Below are 11,871 nucleotides of genomic sequence, written 5' to 3'. Positions count from 1 at the left end.
CCTACTTTTATAAAGTTGCTATTATCCAATATCATAATATTTTATTAAAAAATATTATTGTAAAATTAGTAATAGAAGTACTTTAAAAAATACACTCATCATTCACTTTAAGAGATAGAGGAAATATCGTTAGGTCATAAGACTCTTGGTTAAAAAAAAAGAAAAAAGAAAAAATTTGTTACCAAATAGATAATTTGTCACTAAACACTCTTTAACATATTTTTTATTAAAAAGAAAATTACGATAAAAACATTTATTTTTATTTTTTCATTCCAACGGCATCGCGAAACGAATATTGAATGATTTTCAACATCGATTACATTAATGGAGGATGCAACAAAATTAATGGAGACTCAGTTGTACCTCGATTTAAATATTATATTGTGTTATGTATCATGTATGTATACCACATGCATGAGGTGCATCACAAAAAAAATAAATAAATAAATAAAACATACAACAAAGAAGTTATGAGTGAAATGAAACAAGTAATCTTTATAAATAAATAAAACATACAACAAAGAAGTTATGAGTGAAATGAAACAAGTAATCTTTATTGGGCCATGTCTCCTCTAACTGTTATTTGGGCCGTAACAAATTATTAATACAACTAAAGCAACATAGTACTAAACAGTCCAATGGGCCGCTCTCCCAGGTACTTTCTCTGTGCCCTTTCATTATAATTGTGTTGACAAATTCATCATATGAAAAATCATGATGAAATTAATTTGCTATAACAGAAGGTAAATATATGATATCGCGAGGGCTGTTTTAGACATTGCTGACTGGGGTTTGCAACTAAAGTCCCCTTTTCATTTCACACGCGTTCAAGGCGATCGCGTGCAAATCCCGCTATAATGACCAAATGCCCAAGGCATGAGGTGGGAAAGATCACTGATGTCAACTATCTCAATATTCGCAATAATTAATACTATATTCTCACGAACTTGGTTTTGTTTTGTGTTGTGATCCCACAAATGGTAAAAATTATTGTCCAACAATTACCTCTTCCTTTTTCTTTTTCTTTTTTCTTTTTTTTTTTTATTTTTTTGACAATTTTCAAACTTTAAAGTTGTCGAGCATTACTATTCATTACGAGACTCTATTCATTAAGAGAGTCAAGACAACAAACTATTCTCAAGGTGTCTATTAGACTTCACACCTAAATTACTTACATCTTTGTGATTTGTCGGTTATTGACTTTCGCAATTAATATTATTTTCTTATGATAAAAATATCATTTTCGCTGGTAAGGATTAGTTCCAGAAGATTTGTAAGAAGGTTAAGGAAAGATAAATTTTGGACTTTTAAGAAAGAAAAAAAATAAAAGAGTCTTTTTTTTAAGACTTAAATGAATGAGTAAATCAATATCAACTTATAAAGTGGATTATTTTTCCTATAGACAATCAATTAAAATCTTCCCTATTGTATGAAATCTATGTTAACCATATGTACCTAACTGCAATTTCAAGTGGATATATTTAGTGGATATATTTAACTAATAAGAAGTAATTACTTAGTGGTATTAGATTCAAATTTTTTTTAAAAAAGTCATGAGTTGGAATCTAAGTTGAAGTTGTATATATGACTAAATTGTTTTATCTCCTAAAAAATATAGATTTATTTGCATTAACGGTTAACCTTTGGCAACCTACTTCTTTTTGCTTTGAGAAACAATTTTTTCTTAGCTTTTGTCAGCACAAAAGTCATTTCAAATTCTCATTAGTATCTCCTTTTTCTTAAATGGGAAATTAAAGACTAAAATGTTCAACTATTCAAATATATATATATATATATATATATATATATATATATATAAAACTAACGCCGCACACTTAAATTTGTCTACTCAAAATCATAACATCTCAATTAATACCCATTAATTATTGGCATGAATTTGACTATTAAAATTAAAAAAATTCGTTAAGTGAGTAAATAGTAGTAGTAAAATAAAGTGTGAAATCAGTACAAATGTGTTTATTTGTTTGGTTGGTAGACCTTGTCCTAGCCAGAAGACCACTACCTACCAATCATGAATGGACACGTATTCCTCGAAAATCTAAGACGCACGCCTCTAACGTCCGTTAGCGAACCTACCCTCTCAGATAAATGAAGAAACCATTGGACAGCGTCCAACCGTCCATTGTGGATCCAACGGCTGGTACGCACTGGCAGCATTGACCATCAACTAAACTGAAGGTCATCCGGTCAACCAGAAGCTTCGCCAATAAAAACCTAACACGTTTGAGAAACGGCATCTCCCGCCTGACAGCTACAAGATCCACCGGATTACTTGGAATCGCCGGTTGCCAACCGTATACCAACAAACAACAATTTACTTCTCCTTTCTCTCTCTGTCGCCCCTCCCTCTGCTATTTCTGTTTTTTCTTTCTCTCTCTAAAACTCTCTCTCTGTATTTCTTTTTTGGAGATATCTATCTAGGGTTTCGTCAATACCCGTCGACTTACCAAAAGGCAAAAAGGCTTAGCAATCATCATCGTCATATGTGAGAATTCCTACTTTTTAAGTTAAGGGTTATATATTTCTGTTTATTTGTAGGAAGAATTGGATTCTTGTAATTTTGATGCGATTTTTAGAGATTGGATGAAATCTTGGGTTTTTTTGGCTGGGTTTTAACGAATTTGGCAGCTTGTATATATGAATTATTGTTCTCAGTTGATATTTTTCTTTGGATTACCAAGTTTCCGTATTTGGCGAGTTTTTGAAATCTGGTGAGGGTTTTGAGGATTGGATGTGAAATTGTTTTTTTTTATGTTGATATAATTCTCAGTGATTGTCTAATAAGAAGTGACTGAAGGTTTGTACAAGTTTGAATGCTGTTATATGCGAATTGATTTGGGTCGATAAAGTTAGAGACTTGACAATTAATTGGCTTTTGAAGATTGAAGTGACGGTGTAGAAGTTTGGTATTTGAAGGAAACCGACAAAGATTAAGGCTCAAGTGTATCTGGTGTGTTGTGGATTTGGTCATCGTTTGAGAAACAGTTTTTAGTTTTGCTTCATTTGGTTGACAATTTTTGGCTGTTCGGGTTTTCTACTTGAGTCAGAAATTGGTTGTCTGCAAACAGTGTTGAAGTTTGATAGAGTTTGAACAGTCATTTTCGATCACAGGATTATTTGTAGAAAGTTTGTCTGGTTTAAGGTTTCTCTCGAGGAACATAGTTTATGTTGTGGAAAAAGAATATGGCTGCAGGTACTGATTTCTCGCCTCCATTCGGTATATCAGAAGGCCGTTACAATAACGAAAATGCCTCCAATGTGGAAGATGAAATTTCAGAGAATTCAGATAATTTGAAGCAAATGACAAGTAGGAAACCTCCACGGCACCTCTCGGTTGTACGCCATTCTATAAGTTCTGCTACGCTGGTTGCTGCCGCTAACTTGGTGAGATGACCCTTTACTTAATCAAATTTGATCATATCAAGTTGGTGTTTTAGCTGTTAGCTGTCTATTATGATTTTGTTAATTGGGTGCATTGTTTCAACCTTTAATATAAGAAGTGTGGACACTTATAAGTTGTATATGTTTTCTACAATTTTAGACACTTCCCAGTGTGGCCAATCATTTTGGATATTTCTATAATTTAAAAATAAATATCTTAATTTCGACAAGGCTAATACTTCTTGGAAACTTGCTAACACGTGACTAATGAACCTTATACATTGCATAAGAGTATAAGACTTTCCTATAGCTATGGATTTCATCTAGTCATACTGTCATAAGATACTAATGTATAGCTGCCATGAAGTCTGTTTCTGTATAAATTGTCATCTTCTTCTTGTGTCCAATTCATACTTTTTTAATATTTGCCTTGTCTGCGTGTTTGTGTTGTGTTGTATCCATGTCCATGCTTTTTAGCCTTTTAATTTTTCAAAGCTTTTAATAATTTTTATTAATGAATTCAACTTATGAAGTTATGAAGTAATTGAGTTTAAATAGAAAAAGTTTAGTACTTTATACGCCTTCAGTTTGATTTCACTTGGTGTCAGGTCAACTATAGATATCCCATGGAACTTAAATTGCTCTATTGTCTTTTTCATTGTATATGTTACTATAGTCCATCATCATCATTGGAGAACTTAAAACGATATGGAGCCATTGGCCCATATTCACTGGTGGTTGTGTATTAGGAATTTAGAGTAAAAGGATCTTTCATTTCAGTTTCTATATAATATATATTATGTTGGTGTTTAAGCTCTTAATAGTCTATTATGATTCTGTTAAGTGGGTGTACTGTTTTAACCTTTTAATCTAAGAAGCGTGGACACATATAAGTTGTGTCTGTTTTATACAGGTGGCGGGCACCAACACCTTTTAGACGCTTCCCAATACATTCAAACAATTTGGATGTGTAAAAAGACATTTCTTAATTTCAACACATGATCGATACATCTTGGAAACTCGCCATCATGTGACCAATGAACGTTATACATCACATAAGATTATAAGACTTTCCTTTAGCTAAGAATTTAATCTAGTCATATCATAAAATATTATGTTTAGCTGTCACGAAGTACCGTTTTCTGTATAAAATATATATTTTAATACCATGTTCTTGTTTTATGACTTTTTTTTTTTTTTTTTTACCTTGGCAAGAATACACGATCACACCTACTTGTCCCTGTGGGAGCTTGAACCTTTGACCTTCTACTTTGGAAGGCAAGGAAGTATCACTAGGTTTTGGTGGTTGTTTTATGACTTTCCGAGTCGTACTTTTTAAAGATATGCTGTGTCGGTGTGTGTATGTTGTGTCGTATCCCGTTTCTATATCCATGTCCACGTTTTTTAGCCTTTTAATCAATAGAATCCTTGAATAAATTCAACTAATGAAGTAATTGAGTTTAAATAGAAGAAGTTTAGGACTTTGTATGCCTACAGTTTAATTTCACTTGGTGTAAGGTCAACTTTAGATATCCTGTGATCATCATTGGAAAATTTAAGGAATACGAGGCCATCATCACTGGTGATTGTGTATTAGGATATCATACAACTGTCTAAAAGGATCTTTCATACCTAATTTCCAGTTTCTATAATATATATAAACTATATCTTTTTTATATTCTCTGGTTGTCTGTGCCTTCCACCGTTTTATTGCCTGAGATCTTATGTTTTTGTAGACTTGTTATGTTCACAGTGAACCAATGCGACTGCGCTCTCTCCCTTCTCACTTCTGCCGCGTTCTGGATAAAACTGAGCCTAGCACTTTAGATATTTTCATTTTTGCTGTTATTAAGGTGAAAAAGTAACTATTGATTTGGAACCTTATACTTAGAAAAAAAAAAAAAAAGAAAAAAAAAAAGAAGGAAAAGAATTTGGAACCTTGTGAAAGCCATTTAAACAGCAATTCTTTCTTATTCTCCTTTGTATTATGGGCAACTGAGTGGAGGACTGGTCATATTCCTAAAATCTTCTACTTAATTTCATATATATTTTCTGCATAAGGGATTTGAAGTGCCTAATTTTTATTTATTTAACCTTGCCAGGACTTTGATTTTGGGGCTTTTGGCATCAAGTCGCCTTCAGATGGAAAATCAAGTTTTATACCTGTGTTTCGATCTGGAAGCTGTGCTGAGAAAGGACCTAAGCAATACATGGAGGATGAGCACGTATGCATAGATAATCTTCTTGAACATTTAGGTGCAGCTGCGGATTTCCCTTCTTGTGGAGCTTTCTATGGGGTGTGTGACTCTTTGGAATCCAGCGTTAATTAGATTGTGTGATAATGTTGCTTCTGCTTTGCATTATGATTTCTTATGATAGACAGGTGCATATATAAGGTCTGGATCTGTACACTTGTTCTATCTTTTCCACCCCTCTTCAGATCCCTTAGTATCCCACATTGATGGACCGATACTGGATAATTGACCTGCACACATGATGTACAATCACTGAAACGATGTTCATGGACCAAATTTTCCTTTAAATGTTTTCCTGAATTGGGACTTAGGTGATCTATTTTAGCATTTGATTAGTGCTTTTTTGTTGGACCATTTGACTTTATAATCAGTCACATCTAATTGAGAGGGGTAACATCTAGCTGGATCATGGCAGAAGATCGCGAATTTTGGAAATCATTTCACATTTTAGCTTTGGATTTTGATATCCTAAATACGCTTGATGTCATCAGAAAAGATCAGACCTCCCTCGTGGCTTTTAAAATATAACTGATCTCTCATGGGCCTTAATTGTTACATTTCCTTAAAAATAGAGTTCTTCTCTTGGACATTGAATTGCAATTTATTCCCGATTGAAACATTAAGGTGGATTGGCTAAAATAGGTGAAGTAAAGGTGGTTGAAGTTAGATGTAATGGAACTAAGGAAAGCATCAAGAGGTTTTTAATTCCCAGAAACCATGAGAGGTTACAGATGTGCTCTTAAACTTGTATGAGCTAAATCTAAAATGATCCCTAATTATTATTTTTAATTGGCTTGTTTCTTCTGATATACTCTCTATCAAATCATAGACAGTCCCTTTCTTTATTCAGCTAATATCTGGGTGTTGCAATTCTCAATTTTTATGGCCTAGGGTGAGTTTGGAGGTTTTCAATATATTGAATCATCACCATGATTACATGGACTAGTATTCAATTTCTTTGTTTAATTTATTTATTTTCATGATGTGATATTTATTATTTAATTTTCACAGGTGTTTGATGGCCATGGTGGTACAGATGCAGCATCATTTATCAGAAAGAACATCCTTAAATTTATAGTTGAGGACTCCCATTTTCCTGTTTGTGTGGAGAAGGCAATTAAGAATGCTTTTGTCAAAGCTGACCATGCATTTGCAGATGATACTTCTCTTGACATCTCTTCTGGCACCACAGCTCTGACTGGTTTTGTTTTTGGAAGGTAAGTGGGATGAAGAATTGTTTTTATTTTGTCAGTGTAAATATGAACTTAAAAATGGTACTGGTATATATTGTCATTGGAATTACCTTGAGAACCGCCTTAACTAGTTGCAAGGACAGTTCTCAAGTGTTTCTATGCAGCACATGTACTCATTAAGGATCCCACATTGAAGCTCGGCTTGCAAACATCAGTAATACTTATATAGTTATTAGTTTTTACTGGAAAAACATGTAAGAGATGCTTTAGGATTTGAAAGAAAGAAGAGAAAACGGCTGTGATTCAATGTTTTTTATGAAGGATTGAGTGTGTGTGTGTGTGTGTGTGTGACAGAGAGAGAGAGAGAGTGATCTATTTTTTTTATGAAGGATTGAATATGCGCGCGCACGCGTGTGATAGAGAGAGAGAGATTCAACCCATATCCTATATTTACTTTATAATAAGGATTGTGCGTAGTTACTTTTGTAGTAACCTTCATGTTATCGCTAGTTGGGGAGAGAGAGAGAGGGTTCACTAAAGTTAATAGTGAACTGCAAATTTGAAATAAAGGACCATTAATGTCTCTTTAATTCTCGAAAGTTGCACTGCCACTTCATTATGAATGAGAAGTTTTGTGAAAAGTTCTCATTGGATTATTCCTGACCTTGTTTTTACTTTTGCAGAAAAATGCTAATTGCCAATGCCGGGGATTGTCGGGCTGTGTTGGGGAAACGAGGTAGAGCAGTTGAGCTGTCCAAAGATCACAAACCCAATTGCACATCCGAAAAACTAAGAATAGAACAACTTGGTGGAGCCGTATATGATGGCTACCTCAATGGCCAATTATCTGTGTCACGTGCCCTTGGAGACTGGCACATGAAGGGTCCTAAAGGTTCTGCCTGTCCTTTGAGTGCAGAGCCAGAGTTGCAGGAGACGCTATTAACCGAGGATGATGAGTTCTTGATAATAGGGTGTGATGGTCTCTGGGATGTAATGAGCAGCCAGGGTGCTGTGACAATGGCAAGGAAGGAACTGATGCTCCACAATGACCCTGAAAGATGCTCTAGAGAGCTGGTGAGGGAAGCACTCAAGCGCAATACATGTGATAATCTAACAGTTATTGTGGTTTGTTTCTCTCCCGACCCTCCTCCCCGGATAGAGGTGCCTCAATCCCGAGTTAGGAGGAGTATATCAGCAGAAGGGCTGAATCTTCTCAAGGGTGTACTGGACAGTAACTCGTGAGAGGAAAAGGTGAAAAATGGCATGTGCAAAAGGATGAGCTTACCATACCATTCACGGGACATTTTTTATCCCAAGCTGCTGGTGCTGGTGCTGGTGCTGTTGCTTTCCTGTAGCCTCTTTTCTCATTCTGGGGGAATTTAATGTAGGATTCGTTTTTTGAATTTATTCCTGTACATTTTATATAAGTTATGTTGTATCAACTGGAAGAATTCATTGTTTAATTTTCCAGATGCATGGGGTCATGTCCTCCCATCCCCCGCTATAGAAATTCTAGAGGTGTGTTGTAATTTTACTATTGAAACATTCGAAATGAGTTATTCATTGCCTGCTTTATCGTTGATTTGGTTTTGTATCATCTGTAGATTTCCAGGGTCAATATGTTTAAGCTAGTTGCTTGTACATGTCATTATGTCAACTTCCTTCTGAATTTCTAATGGACTCGCCTTCTTGACAGTGAATCGGTTGAAATTTTAGGAACTTTGCATCCTGAAGTTGTTGCATGGACATAATTCTGTTAAAAAAAGATAGGAAGCATTGTGATGGTTTTTAATTTCGGGCTTTTATCCCTCCACTGAACTGTGGTGTCCGGTGCACTCAGGGTGAGGATCATCACACTGGCACGATGTACTCACCAGCATGAACTATTTTCTATTTTTAGAAACCGGTTGTGAAAAGACATGTTTTCATTTAACTGTTCTTTATAATTCTTTTTGAATTCTTGAGAACTACTATATTCTATTATGAAAATTAAACTGTACATGTCGGATTTCCCGCACGTGTGTGCGCATGGTGGTAGTTTGGCATGCAAATAGGAAGTATACAAGTAGATATCTTTGAAAGACTAAACCAAAACATCTATGTGGTGTTGCTAGCAAAATAACTTGGCAACTATTCTACATGACATCTTCAACATCTTTCCCCAGCTTATTTTCTTTCATAAAACAACAAAATTTCATATATATATATATATATATATATAAAATATTACTATATGTATACAATATGTGTATGTAAGTATTAGACTAAAGACATATTTTCGCATTCCCCCATATCTCGAGCTATACAAACAAACAGCCAAGGGAGAATATTTGGGTAACTAGTAATGTGTTTGATTTTGCTAAAAAGCAGTCGGTTGGTGTATGTGTACCATTCCACACCCAAAGTTTCGGCTGCCTTTATAACAGCATCCATTAAAAAAGTTCATCCGACTACCTAATACATTGTTAAATGTCCAATTTCAACTTTGTTCCTCTTAGTGATCAATACCATATGGTACTATATTCTTTCTAACTACTCTTTTTTATTTTTCAAAATATCAATATCTTGTACTACCTCCTTCTAGAAGTTTTAAAATATTCATTCACTATTAACAATTCGATGTAGTAGTGAAGCTCCCTGATAGATGATCCAACGGTTGATAGTGATTAAAAACACATGCTCCTGAGGTATTCTAAAATTTCTCGTCTCCATCATTCATTTTCATTCGTTGAATAAGATAATCTTATTTCATAATTAGTGGGTCAATATATGTGTGCATGTTGGAACAACACTGTTTTTTTTATTAATAATTGATTCAAAATTATTTTATTTCGGTTTTCACATTAGGACATGCATTCAAACATGTTACTTTTAAAAAAGGAATCAAATGAAAGTTTAACCATTAGTAGAAATGATATGATTAAAATATGAGAGAGAAATAAATGATGGTTTTTATGTGCCACTTACTACATATAACAAAGGCCTTATAATAATATGATGTGTTTGGACTTTGGACCACTACTAATTCGAAAATATGATTAGGGCACCATACAAAATTACAAATGAAGAAAAATGGTGATGATGGTCCACCGTTAACGTTCACCAATTTAAATTTATTTATAATGGTCTACCTTTCTCGCCTTAAATGAGTTAATAATGTGTGTGACTTCATTGCAGTACTAGTTTTTCTCTTTCTTTTAAGTGCCTATTGCTCTTTCAGTATTACTTAAAAAGCTCTAGTATGTGTACAAGATGTCAAAGCATATTTCAAAGCCCATGTGGGTCATTAATGAGACCAAGTGTTGTTTGGCTGTCCTCCTATTTAGCATGGCTGTGATCAAGCTAGATTTATTATTATTCAACGGTATATATTCTAGTTAGTTGGTAAATGGGGACTACTGCAAAGTGGATGCCAATGATTTAAATGCCATTAATTATTTATCTATATATGTATGTATAATGTTTATGTATATAGTACTAGGTTTTATGATTCATATGAAGGGAAATTTGTTGGGGGGCATTTTCTTAGTTGAAATATTTTATAGGTTAAAGATGAATTTTTATATAATAGATCTGGCAAATGGACTTCTCTTCACGAATGATATTATGTTATAGGTATTATAATATTATTTTTACGTGTCAACCTTTTATCAGTTGGTGATATCATATCATTAATATACCAATCATTAATATACCAAGAACATTACAGTATTTTTTTATGATAAATAATTTTCTTTTATTGAATTCAAATGTGAGATATATATCTATATATATATATATATATAGTGACACCAGACTTTCAACATGAAGTTTGACCGTCACCAAAGTTAAGAGATTAAATGATGCACAATAATTAAAGGATAAGAATAGTCAATAGCTCTCATTTTCGTGATGGATAAGCAAAGGAAAATATGTTCCCAACATAAACGCTACCATTGTCCCTATAAAATTAGGGATCGGTCAACTTATTAAGGTACGACACAATTTTCTAACGAAATCCTCTCTTCTTCCCGATTTAAGACTAATGTGATCATCAGAGACTCTTTGGCCAGTGTCACACCGATGCCTTGCATCAAACATATGTATTTGTGCATGTGGCTTTCTTCTCGTGCTAGCATTTCTTCCATGTATGATCCTCAGCCCATTTCTTCTTCTTGTGAGGGACCTCCATAGAATGGAATGGTCTTTTTAAACCAGAGAGAGAGAGAAGTATTCTTTAATTGGGTTTGGGGCTAGTTGTAACAACCATCCTTGCTCAAGCACTTGCAGTGAGTGACAAACAAAAGGGCACAACACAATATGGTCCCATCGACTAGTTGATAACCAGGAATAACAACACATCAGGTTTGGGACAGTGGGTCCTTTCCCCTTCCCTCCTAATGTACCATAGCATTTCTCATTTCCATCCAAAATGGTTTACATCCCTCATTTCATTTCCCTTCCCTTCAGTTTAAATCCCATCCATTTAAATTCCCTGCCCCATCCTCCCACTCAATCATTTATTTTAATATATATATATCGTTTCGGGAGTTGACATAAGAATGCCTTTGAAACGACATAGGTAGCATATGACTGTCATTGACATGCAACCTTGTGTTTAGTTGTATCATTGAAATTATGAATAGGCTGTCGGAGGTAAGTCGGATGAAAGTGAAAATGTCGTCAAGTCATCGTGCCCTTGATGATACACGTGTTACATTGGCTGAGACAAAGAGTTGCGATTCCACAAAAAAATGGCTGAGACAAAGAGTCGTGATTCCACAAAAGAGTGGTGAGAAATTAACGCAAGGGAATTCAGAAAGTAAATTGCTATATTTTAGTATTTTTTAGTATCATGATAAATTTTCAACATAATTTTTTTACTTTTTCAACCCCATGCTTGACCATATTCTATTAAGCATTTTCAAAGCCGTCCCAAACAAAGTGGGGGCAAGACCGGTATAACACTCTGATAACTACTAAAAAAGCTCAATTATAAGAGGAAATTTTAATTAAGCCTTATAGTGATAATATGATATCGC

General features: G+C 34.4%; 1 protein-coding gene across 1 annotated transcript; it reads left to right on the top strand.

Annotated features, from left to right (window-relative positions):
• The first annotated feature begins 2,235 nt into the window (after positions 1-2,235).
• Positions 2,236-8,432, top strand: LOC132277036 (probable protein phosphatase 2C 27). Its single transcript, XM_059778742.1, has 4 exons — positions 2,236-3,405; positions 5,505-5,699; positions 6,669-6,874; positions 7,534-8,432. Exons 1-4 carry the CDS (start codon positions 3,187-3,189, stop codon positions 8,090-8,092), a joined length of 1,179 nt encoding a protein of 392 aa, XP_059634725.1. The 5' UTR covers positions 2,236-3,186; the 3' UTR covers positions 8,093-8,432.
• Positions 8,433-11,871: the final 3,439 nt, after the last annotated feature.

Source organism: Cornus florida, unplaced genomic scaffold, assembly GCF_030987335.1.
Source record: "Cornus florida cultivar Cherokee Brave unplaced genomic scaffold, ASM3098733v1 CherokeeBrave_3.0.0_Hap2_Chr10, whole genome shotgun sequence".
In the NCBI taxonomy this organism is placed as follows: Eukaryota; Viridiplantae; Streptophyta; class Magnoliopsida; order Cornales; family Cornaceae; genus Cornus; species Cornus florida.
The sequence above is the reverse complement of the archived record's forward strand: the minus strand, read 5'-3'. Positions and strand labels throughout refer to the sequence as shown.